The sequence below is a fragment of the Xiphophorus couchianus genome, chromosome 22 (assembly GCF_001444195.1).
Source record: "Xiphophorus couchianus chromosome 22, X_couchianus-1.0, whole genome shotgun sequence".
Taxonomy (NCBI): Eukaryota; Metazoa; Chordata; class Actinopteri; order Cyprinodontiformes; family Poeciliidae; genus Xiphophorus; species Xiphophorus couchianus.
Window position 1 is genome coordinate 4,564,147 of NC_040249.1, and position 15,695 is coordinate 4,579,841.

Here is a 15,695-nt window from a genome sequence, read left to right on the forward strand (position 1 = left end):
TACATGGATTTATTTTACAATTAAGAAATCTCTGGAATAAGTTGACTTAGATTAGTTTAAACTATTTTAAAAATATTTCCTGAATGAACCAAAGTGTCTTCTCCCAGGTTTGTTGTTTTATTAACTTTTTTTCCCCCTTTGATTTGACAAAACTATCACAAAAACTTCACAATCCGTCTATGTCTTACTTAATGGTTTAACTTGTGCAGATCTGATGTCACTTATTTGAAGAGAAACATTTTTCATGGCTAATTTAACAATTTGATTGAAATGAATTAAACCCAAGACTATTAAAAATACTTTTTTTTAAGTGTTTCCTAAGTCTGGATAATTATGAGAAGAAAAAGGAGTATTAAGTAGATATAAATTTTCAGAATTTGTCTTTGAAGATAAAAATTTAAGTTTCTATAAGTTGATCAAACCAGACTTGTTTACCGTGATGATTCAACCACTCTACTCTTCATCTATAAATAATTGCCTTGATTTTATTATTTTAAATTAGCTTGATGTAAACGCAAATAGTTTGATTTTGAAATGTCTTTTCATTTTTAAAGTAAAAAAAAATAAAAAATTTGAAAAATTGTGACTTGAATCTCGTGGATTACAATTAGAAACAGATGTTGTACGTAATCTTTAGAAAATTTGATTCAAAACTTTAATGAACTTTGAATTATAGATTATTATAATGATATATTTTTTTTTTTTACACTCGTTCAACAACTTGTGTGAATTTCCTTATTAGTAAAAAGGCTATTTCCTCCTAAAGAAAGCAGATGACGCAGCTAAACTTGTGTTCTGTGTCTCCAGGGACGCCGGTTTGGTTTTTTGTGAAGATTGCTCCCATTCGAAACGAGCAAGAGAAAGTGGTTCTGTTCCTCTGTACGTTCAGCGACATCACGGCCTTCAAGCAGCCCATTGAGGACGATTCCTCCAAAGGTTAGTCCCAACAGTTCACATTTGTTCAGCAGTCAACTTCAGAATGACTTAAGCAAAAACAAAAACAACAACAAAACAACACATTAACATTTATAACAAAACATTACTAACACGAAATACCTGAAATTTAAACTGTCAGCTTCATATTTGCTTTTGAACGTTAATAAAAACACAATTTCACTTTGGCTATTCTCTCTCTCTCTCACTGACGTGACGTTTCTCTTGGTTTTAAAGTTTTAATATTTAACTACTGGCTAGCAAAGCAAGTTTTCCATGCTGTCCTGATAGCTTATTATATTCCGAAAGACGTAAAACTGCTATAATTGGTGCCTAAGATTTTACAAAGACAGTGAAATATAAAACAGAAAATGAAAAGGAGTACATAAAATATGATAAGATAAATAGATGTACTCAAATTGAACCCTAAAAGAGAAAGTTTGAAGCGATTAGAGTGTATGTAGCTTGAATGTGGATCTGTAAACTGCACTAGAAATTTGGTGCAGCCTCCAGAGAGGCCAAATCACCGTTCGCTTTTAGTAATAATCTCAAAACATCAGGGGGAAACTGTAAAAGACGCAGACCTCCTAGAGGACTGGTAATGTTAATGAAAATAATATGCTAAATAAGATTGTGGCAAGGAATATAAAAAGCTTTAAAGGTTAGCAAAACATCTTCTGCGTAGCCTGGAGACGGACAGGGATCTGTTGCCTGGACGTGAAAATGGGGAAAATAGAAGCTACTAATGCTTTGTACCGATTATTGGTGAGTAGGATTTCTGCAGTAGAAAGAGAGGCTTTTCAAAGCAAGGACTCCTAGGACTTAAATACATGTTCTTGGAAACATGCAGTACCTAAGATCTGTTTGTGCAAACTCCAGGTTGGGGGAAGTTTGCCCGATTGACTCGAGCGCTAACAAGCAGCAGGGGAGTCTTACAGCAGCTACAACCTACAGTTCATAAAGGAGAGAATGTCCATAAGCATTCCCGCCTCGCTGAGGTAAGACCGGTTCAACCCTGAGGTGCAGCACATATTGTCAGCCAAGAGGGACAAATGTGTGTATTTTTCTCCAACGTCTTCCCCGTTGCGCCCTGCAGGTGCTGCAGCTTGGCTCTGACATCCTACCTCAGTACAAACAGGAGACCCCCAAGACCCCTCCTCACATCATCCTGCACTACTGCCTCTTTAAGACCACATGGGACTGGGTCATCCTCATCCTCACCTTTTACACGGCCATCATGGTGCCCTACAACGTCTCCTTCAAGACGAAGCAGAACAACGTGGCCTGGCTGGTGGTGGACAGCATCGTGGACGTCATCTTCCTGGTGGACATCGTCTTGAACTTTCACACCACCTTCGTGGGGCCCGCTGGCGAGGTCATCTCGGACCCCAAGCTGATCCGCATGAACTACCTGAAGACCTGGTTCGTGATCGACCTGCTCTCCTGCCTGCCCTATGATGTCATCAATGCCTTCGAGAATGTGGACGAGGTGAGTCCGCCGCCGCCCGAAGAGGCGCCGCTCAAAGGCCGAGTTCGTCAGGCGGCTCATTCGGTCGTCCTAGCGGAAAAGCTGCTGTTCTCAAAAGGATACCGTCAATTTAAATGCTTAAATTGACAGATTTTTAACTTTGTAATTCCGTATTAGGTCACGTTTAATCGTCAATTTACATTAGAACCATTCAGTTTGGACACTTTTGATTGGTTGAAGCGATGTCAGAACGAAGAGCATGCTCATTTATGAATTACCTAAATGTTTTTTCCATGGGGATGAGTGTTTGCTGAAGAGCCATCACAGGATGTTGAGATAATTGGCACATTTTAATTGGCAAAGTGGCATTTCTTTGTTAAACTAGGGTGCACTCCAGAGCTCTGCGACACTGAAACCCAAAAACCATTAACGCCTTTTGACAAGCTGACGAGGACTGACTCACTGGATAATGTAGTTTAAAGGCTTCCCCTCTTTTTTTTTATTGTAGTAGTGCTGAGCTCTACAGTTTTAGCTCCATATGCTATTTTTATGATTTATTTCAGGTATAGTGAATGAGGGGGTTTCTGAATATCTGGCTCCTTTTTTTTATTATCCCATTTTTCTCTTGGAGAAAAGAGTCCCATAAAGTTTATATCACTCTCCAGAATTATAGGCAACGCTTTTTAGAGCAAAGCCTTAGGATTGAATTGATCTTTTATCGTAGTAGCATAATTTAACACAGACTTTCTTTTCTTTTTTTAAAAGAATGCTTTGTCCCGTACACGTCGACAGCATCCCTAATGTCTTTAGGAAAGCGTTAACTCAACATTTATGGTGTTTTACAGAGAAAACAAGGAAAATTTGAGCGTTCTTTGCAAAATCTCAATCATCAAGAGTACTGGGTTTTTGCTTTAGCTCACTCCACACATTTCATTTTTGATTCACATCTGGAAAGGAGGCTGATTTTGTGTTTGATAAAGGAGATCTGTTTATTTGGTCAAATCTAATGATGCATTATTTGTTGTTTTTTTTTTTTTGGTGGAGGCTGCTGGGTTATCTACTGCAAAGAATTCACGACCTCGTGCACTCTGATGAAAATCCCTGGGTCTGGAAGAGAAACAGGCCCACAGCATCATTGATCATTTTAATGATTTCTCTGACTATAAGTGAAAGATCAGATGAGCAGCCAGAAACAGTTGGGTTCAATACAATACCAGTGTGTTTTAAAAAAGTCAGCAGAGAGCAAAATCTGTATAATACTTTTTATTCCCTTACGTACAAATGCATTAGGAATACTACGCAGTGCACATCCTGTTCCCAGGAAAAACAGAATGAAATATTTATCTAAATTTATATCCCTCTGCAGACAGTCGGGAAAGACTCTGTCTGATTATTTTATTTTTATTTTGTTTGTAAATAGAAAACATTTATTTTAATATAATCTAAAAAATGCTTGACAATTTAACTTCCCCTTGAATCACTGAGCTAATTTTGAGTTGCATAACCAACTGTTTCTCTCTGGCATCCTGGGTATCCTTAAATCCATTCAAAGTGTAGTGTAGTTTTCGGTTTTCTTCTACCGCTTTTTTGTTTTGCTTTCCATCTTACAGCATCTGAGAACATTTAGGCTGAGAAACTCATCATTACCTACACGTATATTTTCCCCCGGCCAATCGATTGCTTATGAAAGTGCTCGGTTCTTCTGGTTCAGGCCTGCAATGACCCATTTTACACCGATTTGCAGAGGGGAATTCTCTATAGCGAACATGTACAGCACTGGCCACCTTCACCCATCAACAGACATGACACTGCTGATTTTTATTGTTCAAGTTGCTTTCTAACATATTCTGTGTGTCATCTTGTGTTTGTGTTTTAATGCGTTTCTATGACACGTGGTCATCTGTGCTTATACATAAAGTTGGCTTAAATAAGAGCCACCTGTTTGACACCTGCTTTTCCACAGAATGAACCACGTCACTGAACATACTGTTATTTTAAGCGTCCTGTCTGCACCTTGCTTATAATGATTCTCTCACATTGACTTAGCATCAGCTAGCTGTTGCTAACATCTAGCTGTAGAGTTTTTTATTACTCCACTAGTTACTTCTGATTTGCTACCAAAATTGGAGATTGAACTCATTTGTGATGTTGGACTGCTATTGTTTCGAATACTTTTAATCATTCCCAATAAGTCAACACATATTGATTCTTTTATTTTGAAGAACAGCTTTAGTGCAAAGATTCTTCTTCTTCTTTAGATTTTAACGGCAGCTTGCATCCATTATTGTTGCACTACTGCCATCTGTTGGACCCTACTACTTATTCCTCAAATTCTCCCAATGAGCCCAGTATTTTTCAAAAAACGAACAGTCTTCTCCTTCCCTTCATTACTATTTAACTGATCAACCACATTCTCAAATTTCAATTCCCTACTAAAACCTAATTCTGTTTTTAGTAATCTTCTTTGATTTAGCGCAAGTATTTCCGTGTCACGTCATATTTATACCCCAGGAAACCGTGAAGACAGCGATTACTAATGAAAAGTTCCTAGACGCTGGGAATTGTTAACGGGCACCAGTCATTTTCACTTTGTTTGAAACAATTATACTTATCCTACTGCAATAAAAGATAATTTTTTTGCACACCACTCTTTCTGTTTGTATCATTTGATGTCAGTGAAGAAGATAAAATAAATAGTTTAAACCCCCTTCATGGAGCCAGGAGAACGATTGAAGAATATCAGTTTGGAAAACCTATTGGACAGATGAAAATGGCGGTGGTTTAACAGTAGTCCAGAAGGAGATGCATTGCCTACGTTTAATTCAATTCACATTGATTAGACGCAGCTCTGCGGTGTAACATTTGTCACTTTTCATTGTGGACCATTGTGTGCTTGTGTCCCTCAAAGTTCTTAAACGTGTCACGGTTCCATCGTTCATGTGTGTTATTGTGTCAGTGTGAACTGCTGCAATAGCATTTAATGTCTCCGTGTGTCGGACAGAGTCGAGCTCTGGGTTTCAGCTCTTGGGGACTATAAGGTTGCTCACGGAGTCTGAGGTAACGTGGAAATCGGCACTAAATCTTTAAAACAGGGCCTCGGGTGTGGACAGACCGCATTGATCTGTTTCTGCAAGTCCAGCATTTTGGTCCTTTTGGGATCATTTGGGGCTGCAGCATTCGAAATGCTGACAAGTTCAAGTGTGGCAGAAATGTTCAGAGGAAAAGCGAGAGCACTTTTATGGCTTCAGAAGATGCTGTTTGGGGTTATTGTAACTTTTTTGATTCGCTGAGAAAAGCAAAAGTTTTAATAGTATTACAAATGAAGTTGTCAAAAAAAATCTGAGCAATGGTTATGTGATATAATTAAGGCAGCTAATTTGGAAACTTTGATTAAAACTGCTTCCCGTTGCTTTTAGTGTAAAAGAACAATGTTGAAATAACAAAAGTAACTTCATGTTTTAGTCTCTGAAATTAAGTCAAATAAATATAATTTTGTGACATTTCTATGCAGATTGTTAGATTTTCTTTAAGATTATTGAATGTATAATTAAAACCAAGAAAATTAAATAAAGAAAAAGTCACCAAATTGGCAACAAAGGCAATAAGACAGGAAATTGACCTAAAGAGTGAGAAAATAAATCAGTGAAAGGAATAAACATTTGAACATTTCTGGACAGAATATTAAATGTTTTTAGGAAGGTTTTGAAACCTGTGCTGACTCCATAAATATTAGAAAAGAAAATGTTATGTTTTTCTTTAATTATTTGCCTGAATTTCATAAAAATACTGATTCACTGGGTTTTAATATACAAAATTGGATTTTAAAGATGTAAAAAGTTTAAGACTTTTGGTTCTCCATGTTTTTTTTTTTACAGTTTAACTGAGAGGTGTGCTAAGAAACACATATCTAAGATTTTCCTCCCACTTTCTGCCTTCAACAACTCAGTGAATCCAGTAAGTTTTATATTGGCTGAAGGCGGTCGTGCTGCTGCTGCAGGCCTAATGACTGGCATGAATAACTTTGATGGCTGTTCCTCCCCAGCAGGTCTCCATTAAAGAAAGGGTGGGTGATGATTAAAGTTATTCATGGAGGTTTCTAAGTTATTCTTGTTCTGCACATGCCTTCGTCACACTGTGCACTTTGATCAGTTTCATTTTTGATTGTTGGATTTCTTTTTTTTGTCTGTGTATTTATTTGTTGCTTATCAGTAATTAAGTATTCTTTCTCATGTTCCTCGCTTTTGTTTCTTCTTTTTCATCCCACCGCCCCCTTCACATTCTGTTTGCATGGCGTCACCCTCTTCCTCTTCTGCCTGTGTTCATGCATGGAACGTGATGGGAAGAATTGGAACCACCGAGCTGTCACCCAAGTAGGCTTCAGTTTGATTAGAATACGATAATGCACAGTTTTGGGTTTTTACTTCACTCATGCATACTTAACAAACAGTTTGGATAAACTTCTTCAGTAGGCTTCAGTAATGGCATACGTTGCACAATTTGTGGCAAACCTGAGCTTGGCTGCATCCTATTAATGGCTGTCAAAGCCAGTCGAGTCACAAGACTTTCTCTTTTTTTTATGTCAAGTTTAGTTTTTAATTGCATTATAAGAGCTATGGGAATAAGTCTTTGTATCAGCAATTTTGGATTACTTATGACAAAGCTATAGTAATTAATTTTACTCATTCCAGTATTAAAGTTGCAGATGTTACTTCAGACCACAGTTTTGTGAAACAGTGTTGAAAGTCATCTGAAGGCTTTTCTTTCCTTCCTGCCTCACAGGGTTGAACCTAACTACAAACTTTAATGTATTCCATTTGGGTTTTAGTTGACAGAATAAAACAAAAATAGTGCATATTTGTGAAGCTGAAGAAAAATGATGCGTCTTCTGCATTTTGTTTAACAATATTGCATTTGGATTCAGTTCCACAAGTCAATACTTTCAATGCATTTACAACTATGGATCTACTTCGCAGTCTGGAGAATTTATTTATTTTTTCTCCCCTCCAGGGGGTCTTTTGTGGGCTCTAGTGTCCCTTATATGAAAGTAGGCTGACAGGAAAGGGGGAAGGCATGCGACAAATGTCGCTGGGTCCGGGAATTGAACCCGTAACGGCCGTGTTGAGGACTCAAGGTCTCCAAATGCAGGTCGCGCTATCCCCTACGCCACCACAACACCCCCAGTCTAGAGAATTTTACCTGTATTTATTTATGTTTTTGCAAAAGTGCTCAAGTTCAGTCCGAACCATGCGATAACCATAACGCGTGTGTGTGTGTTTAGGCTTCTGAGGCTGCATCAAGTGCTTTGGCAGCCAGGTTTTCTTTCAGGATTAGCCTGCTATCCATCTTCCTATCAACTCTGATCAGCATCCATGTTCCTGCTGAATAAAGCATCTTCACAGCAGGATGATTTCAGAGTGATGTGTAAAAATGTGTTTTCTGCCACAAGGGTCATTTTGAATGGAAACCAAGAAGTTAATTTTTCTTCTCATCTGACTAAAAGCACCATCTTCCACATGCTTGCTGCCCTCATTAGATGAGTTCAACGAGACTCTTACTGTTTTTTTTATGCCATGCTTGCATAAAGACCAGATTTGTGAAGTTCAGAACTAATAGTTGTTCTGTCAAGAGATTGTCTCACCTGAGCATTAGATTTCTACAACTCCTCCAGAGTTACCACAGGCCTCTTCCCTGCTTCTCTGATTAATTCTGATGGTCCATGTTTGTCAGTTTAAATGAACAAACGTGTGTTGATAGATTAGCACCTGATTTGACTGGTGTGTTTATTGATCTTCATGACAAACCTAGACCAGAGCAACTGAGTTAGTATTGTATTACCAATCAACTCTGTTTATTAATTAAACTGAAGGCCATTGGTTGCACTGAATTCTGTTTAGGAGTACAAAAGTTAAAGGGTCTGAATACAAATGCACACCAAAAAGATTTGAAAACCAGATGTTATTTTCCTTCTGCTTCACAACTATACATTGTGTTGGTCTGTCACATAAAATATCTATATAATAAATTGAAGTTGTGGTTGTAAAGTGATAACATGTGAGAAAGTTAAAGGTATGTCAATAGTTTCGTAAGGTAATTTATATTTAATATGATGTGATAAGTAGCGAGAGGTCAAACGTCAATAGGAAATAAAAGACCAATAAAACTTTCTCCAGCAAGGAAGTACAGCAGGCTGAAGGCTGCAAAAGGCCAAATACCAGAAAATCGACAATAAATAAGCAAGTCATAAGTTCAAAGCAGTTTGAATCTCAGCAGGGGCTGATGAGACACAGGTGGAAACAATAAATATAATCACAGGGACAGAAAAGTGTAGGAAAAACTCCAGATATAAAATCCAATGGCAGACTGCTGAAATAAAACAGAACTCGTAAGATAAACAAGGCACAGAGGGGCCTAATGAATTGAAAAAGACACACTTTCTGAGACCCTAACGTTTGCACTTCATGACAAGTGAAGCGAATAGCACCAGAAAAAGAGATGGCATCGCTTTGTGGGTGGAAATGCCATCAGAGAAAAAAAAAACTGCTGATACTAAGCAGCATATAGAGCTTAGCAGTTGGTCTATCAAAGTGTATCTTATTTACTTATGAGCTTTACTATGATTTGTTGTTCATTATGAAATCCAATTACTCTTTTACAGAGTAGTATCAAGTTTATTTTTTGTCCTTTACTGCAGCAGTTCAGGTGTACCAGTAGCAAAGTGCCAGACAATGGAAGCACATAAACACGTGGAAAACTAAGCAAAAGTAACAAAAAGAGATACTGAAAAAGAGACTGAAAAGTAATTTCAAATATACAAAATTTAAAAAAAAAACCAGTGCTCATGAAAATAGTGCAGATTCTTAATTTAGTGCAAATAAAATAGCTAATTTAAAAACTGTTTAAACTGATTTTGTTTAAAGTCTGTTTGCAAAAAATATGGAAACCTCTGAAAAGAAATAAAGATATTTAAAAATGACTGAAAAATGAAGTGAAATCAAAAATCGTCAAGAGAAGTAGTTTCTGTAATGAGCTCGGCAGATGCGCAGATTCACCAGGTGTTTGCTAATTGCTGCCGCCGCCGGTTGGTGGAGCTGAGTGGGTGAGGTGTGGGGTAAGGGCGCTCAGTGGGGCCCAAGCTCGGCTGGTGACTGCAGCTCCAAGGAGAAACTTGAGGGAGCGTTTAAGCACCCTGAAAGAATCAAAGCAACATGGCAGTTGCTTTGAATATGTATTTTTTTATGAGGGAATAACATATAAGGCTAAAAAAAGTTGTCTTTTTTTCATAATACACCTGCTTTAAAAACTTGTTAGTTTAAATAAGTATAAAATAGACCCCTGATAGGATAAAATGTCTGTCTGTCTGTAGTGACTTTAAGTTAAAGTGTTTGGTAAAAGCTTAATAATTGACCATAGCTAGCATTAGCCCTATGCTAGCTTGCTATTCTAAGTAACCAAACACGTTTTCTGCCGTGAACTAAATTCAATTCCACAACCCAATTCACTTTAACATTATTACACAGCAACATTTCACCATCTTATAATTTCTTTATTCAGCCTGTGAAAGAGGCTCAACAAAGTCTCATGAGGTCATTGTGTATCTTAAAATGGCTGTGTGAATGACGATGAGGCTCTTTCTATTGTCTTTGTTGGCCCAAAAAACTGGGTCGACGTTTCTTTGAAACTGCCCAACTTCTGTCCCAACAGTACAAACTCTGCATTTGGGTTAAATAAATACCACAGCTGTCTTGTTTGTAGCGATTCATCCTCTAAGTCGAGCAAAAGAAAATGACCTGGAAGATGACAAAGTGACAAAGTTTCAGGAAAAGAAAAAAAATAAAAACACATGCAAACAGATGATGCTGCAGAGGAGCAACTAATTAGATTATTCTGAACAGGATGTGAATAAATTATAAGAAACTTGTGGAAACTTCTTTCCATAATTGGATATGCCCCAAGGTCTTTGTGGTGCATAGCTGCTGTAATGCTCTTTCTGGTTTATCTGAGTGCTGTGAATCATCTATTTTTTCACCACAAAGTCATAAGTTAACAATTTAATCCTCACATTTGACACAAAGGACATGTATTATGTAAAACATTGGTAGAGGTGTCAAATGCGTAACTTTTATTCTCATTACAAAAGATTTATCAACTTCGACCGAGTAAACATGCTCTTCTTAATTAAAATATGAGGAGGGGATCAGAAACAAGCATCTGGATGCATCAGTAAAAAACAGATTGCCATACACTGTTTATAAAGACACATGGCATTTTTTTTCTCACTGTCTGACATTTAAGCTGCAGTATATAACTTTTATAAAGAATGTTTTTTTAATGTATTTGTTAAAATTGTTATATCCTGACAGTATAGTATGGGACAGATCATTTATGAAAAAATAAAGCTCCTCTTCCATCTCCATGTGGTCCTACTGCCATCTGCAGAAATACACTGCTCTGTCAGAAACAACCAATCAGAGCCAGGAGGAGGTGCTTAGCCCTGTCAATCACTCTCATGTACGTTCTTTAAATCAGACAAATGTTATCATGTTTTAGGTCAGGATCATCAAAATAATTTTTATTTGCTAAAAGCCAGAATAAATAATGAGAAATATTTTTGAACGATTTTTAGTATCATCTTAAAATTCTGAATTTACAAACACTTAGCTTACTGTCCATTTAAACAAACAGGGAAAACTCTTAATAGGTTCATAAACAACAGCTGAGTTAAATGGAGGCACAACTTTGGATGTATTTCAATGCAAGGCCTCAAACACACTCCTTCTATAACATCATGGGAATATAAAAAAAATAATTCAGGCAAGTTTTCAAAAACAGAGTTGTGGACCTCTTCAAGTCCAAAGCTTCTGCTTTTATCTGTTCACACAATTACATGCAAGAAGAGTCTCTGTGTGGGAATGTCTAACTACCATACTGTTCAGGACGACCCACACACAAGCAAAATGCCTTTTTAAGATGCCGATTGAAGCTGGTAAGAGAGAGCAATTATCCACGCTAAAACAAATCCATGTATTGGGCTAAGAGGCCACTCAGGGAGAAAGAAGCTATTATTACAATAGTAACATAAATAGCAAGATTGCATATTGTAAGCAAACTTGGAGACAAAGACCACAACTTTTGGAGACATGTCCTCTGGTCTATGAAACTAAAATTAAAGTGTTTGCCCATAAAGGCCGTCATTGCGTTTGAAGGAACAAGGCAAACTTGGGAAACATCAATCAATTGTGAAGGTTGGTTGTAGCAGCATTGTGTTGTGTGGCTTTCTTTTTTTGCTATAAGAGTGATTGCTACACTTCACAAAGTAGATTGCACCATTAGGACCTAACATTCAAAAATATTGAAGAAACCTCTCAAAACCATTGACTAGGAAGTCAAAGCTAAGGCGCAACAAGCTTTGGTCCAAAAGCACGGTGACCCCAAGCGTACCACCAAATGAGTTACAAAGCGGCTTTAGGACAAAAAAGTCAATGTTTAGTAGTGGCCATTACAAGTGTCTGATCTAAAGGCTGGAAAGCGATTTCATACAAGCTGAAGTTTAGGTGTCTGATGGGCATCTCTTGACAGATCAAGTGACAGCCAACACAGCAGTTGTACTCGCATTGCAGACCACAGCACTTTAGCTAAATCAATACCCAGATAGTGCACAGACACACACATAAAGAATACCAACAGCACTGCAGAGCAGACTGATGGGATTGCAGTTGTCGCTTTGAATCAGGGAGCAAGCGTTTCAGGTTGCAGCTAAGCTGAGTAGACATTTAGCCTTTGGTTAGAGCTGCTTAGAGTTGTAAAGTTTTATCACGTTGCAGAAGAATGCTTTTGCAATCAAATCTTAATAGATTTTTATTTTGTTCTTTTTTATTAATTATGCGCTTGTTGTTTAGGGTGGACAATGTTTTTTAGGAAGATTTTGTTTTTATATAGTGGCTACTCTGAAAAGCTTTCAAATTTTTAAAATATATTTTATGTTCATATTTGCTGTAGGTTTTACTTCAAAAATCTGTGAATCGCATAATTTAGGCCGATTAATTTTATTTCGACGTGCGTCAGTGGTCTGCCATCCTAGGGTCTGTTAAAAAGGAAAGCAAGTGAAAGAATTACAGATAGCACTTTGGCTCGTATTCAAAATGTAGAAAAATATGTTTTTGATTACTATAGATTTAATCTAACCCAAAATACATAAACATTGCCCCAAATGTGCAACGGAGAAGGTAAAAACAAAGAAAAGAAAAATCTGCAGTCCTCATCCAGCTGTTAAAACTATATTTTAAACTTTTTAAGTTTATGTTTCAGTAACAAAGCTAAAAAGAATGTTAAAATAAGCAATGTCAAGAATTGAGTCAAAATATGTATTATAATTTAGACATTTACTTTCCTAACAAAAACAGATATTTTTTATCGACACTTTTGAGGACAAACATGAATAACAGAAAAAAAAAATAAAACGTTTGCATATTAAAAAAAAACCCTCTAGTGAGAGTCTTCCAATGCTCTTATCTAATATGTTTCCTGTTTCGCTTTTCTTCCAGGGGATCAGCAGTCTGTTCAGCTCTCTTAAGGTAGTCCGGCTCCTCCGTTTGGGTCGAGTCGCCCGTAAACTGGACCACTACATCGAATACGGGGCGGCCGTCCTGGTGCTGCTGGTCTGTGTTTTTGGACTGGCAGCACACTGGCTGGCCTGCATCTGGTATGTCTGTATGTTTGTCCCAGATCAACAAAACATTACATAACGCTTTTTCACTCCGCAATATTGCAGTGCATTGATTGCAGAGCCATTTCATATAAAAGAGGTCAGTGGTGAAGCTGATCTGCGCATTAATTATATATTTTTTGAAAAACATGCTTGTCGTCACTCATCAAACCAGAATCTCGAGGGCTAAAGAGTTATTACACTTTGAGGAGAGTTATTATTTTACTCATTAATATGGAGATTTATGGAGATGGGTCTCTAAAATCTAATCAGATCATCGACGCAGCAGGGGCTCTATAGAGTGTAATGGCGGCATTAAGTTGTGATATGTTGTATCTGATTTATTGTGCTAATGAGAAGATCTACAAACATACTGATACACAGATTATTTATTACTTATCTATTTATTGCTCCTCCCACACAGAGAAACAGAAGAAGCCATTATCTTTTTTTCTGTTGTTGTGAATAATGTTCTAATCTTTCCTGCAGATGTCTTTTATCTATGCTTTTTTTTTCTTCCCCTGATTACACACTTGTTACAAATGTTCACTCACTGTCAGTTTCACTCGGAGGCTCCAAGCAGCGCGGTTTGCATCAACTGTCGGTCCAGACAGCATAATCAGACCTGAATAAATGTACCTGATGGTGCTCCAAAACCAGACAGCGATACCAGTAAAAATAGCTCCTCTGTGGTTTCAGTGGTTGCCATGGTCACACGCGGAGTCGCGTCGGCGACTCGAGAAAAGTTTAGCCGTCGTCAACTGGGATGACAGCAGCAACTGCAGGAGCTGGCTTCCTGCTCGGTGCCTGTCATTTTCTTTTGCGCAGAAAACAATGGAGGTGGCTGAAGTGTTAGTTTTACTCTGGGGCTTGAAAAACAAAAGCATATTCTTGCTCCTGAATAAGAACACTGGAGATTTTTTTTATTTTTATTGTTGCATAAAAAGCCCAAAATTATTTTCTAAAGAGTTGAATAAAGGAAATCAGGCAAAAAGGAAACGTGTAAACATTGCCTCATCCACTTCTGTTCATTTATATTCTGGAGACTAGAAAAAAAAAGCGCCTTTTATACAGGAAGCCTGGTATTTTCATATGCAAATAGCTAAAACAGACAGGTGCTCCTGATGATGAATTGTTTTTTCTATGCACCCTGGATTCTGTTAGCAGTTGCAGTGAATTACTCACTAAAATTCTCTCATAAAAGCCACATAAACCCTAAAGAGGACTTTTTCCTTTTTTACAAAAATAAAATGTCTCACACTGCATCGGCTGTCATTTGCTTGGGATGCCTGTTTTGACATTATTTTCTGTTCTGTTGGCACAAATTCTTTATCATCTCTTTTTCTATGGCATTTATTGTATTGTTACTATTGTTTGTACTATTTATCCTAACTTGAGGTCTTTTTTGGTTTTCATCTCTGTGTGGTCAATTTGTGCACTGTTGTTAATTGTGTTCTTGTGTATTTCTATTTTTAGGGATTTTTCTTTTGTAGTTATTTATTCATCATGTCAATTAGTTTGTGATTGGAGTGATTTTCTATAATTATTTTTCAATTGTGTATCCTTAAAGTTATTACTCTTTCTTTTTTTCTTGACGCATTTTGTCTTCCTCTCAAAAATCTTTTTTCTTTCTGGTCATTTTACATGAAAAACAATTAGCTTCATTTCATCAAACTACAATGTATAATGAATAGACGGTTTTGTTGAGTTCAAACAATTCAGACTTTGTGATAAGACTAATCAAGTCCTACAGATAGTCAGGGGATGAAAAGGGTTGTATGAAATGTTTTTCAGTGTGGATTCACATTTTTCCTTTCTTTAGTATGCGCACAAAAGCAAAAACAAAGGAGTAAAGAACAAACCAGAGTCTTTGTAAGCTAAAAGTGTTTTTATAAAAATCAAACATTTTGAAATGCTTTCAAGTCTTAGTGAATTGAAGTCAAACCTGCAGTGGAATGCACATCTTATTACATTTATTAATTACATAGAAGTGTGTAACTTTTATAAAAAATATGTTTTTATATATTTGTTGAAACTGTGACTATACCGTGACCGTATGGTATGAGACAAATAATATGTGGAGAACAAAAATCAAGCTCATCTGCCTAATCTCATGCTAACTTGAATCAACCAATCAGAGCCAGTAGGCGGATCTTAGCGCTGTCAATCACCACTCCACGTGGCACTGCTCATTCACCCTCTCCTTCTCCCCCGCCGCTGGCTCTCTGCATCTAGCACAGCCCGCTGTGAATGCTCAGGCTAGTCAGCATGCCCACTCTTTATGGTATTTCCTGTCACAATAAGTTGTTTCTCCACCATGAGTACATTTAGCAGCGAGTACATGAGAGTGACTGATGGCGATAAAACCTTCCCCCTGGCTCTGATTGGTGTTTTTGGTCAGGAGCTGTGCATTTCTTCAGACGTCAATAGTAACTCGAGGTGGAAGAGATTGATCTTTTCACAGATTGTCTGTCTCATATCATACTGTCAAGACATGACAGTTTTAGCAAATACATATAATATGATGTTTTTAATGTAAAAGTTACATACCGCACATTTATGTGATTGTGTACTTTAATACAAACATGTTCT

At 37.3% G+C, this 15,695-nt stretch overlaps 1 protein-coding gene across 1 annotated transcript in view; it reads left to right on the top strand.

Moving 5' to 3' along the window:
- The window catches only part of kcnh1a (potassium voltage-gated channel, subfamily H (eag-related), member 1a), a 71,204-nt gene that overhangs the window by 19,972 nt on the left and 35,537 nt on the right, over window positions 1–15,695 (top strand). Inside the window, exons 4-7 of the mRNA XM_028006522.1 lie at window positions 808–936; window positions 1,813–1,931; window positions 2,030–2,422; window positions 12,943–13,100. Coding sequence (XP_027862323.1) covers window positions 808–936; window positions 1,813–1,931; window positions 2,030–2,422; window positions 12,943–13,100 — 799 coding nt within the window. The remainder of the gene's footprint in view (window positions 1–807; window positions 937–1,812; window positions 1,932–2,029; window positions 2,423–12,942; window positions 13,101–15,695) is intronic.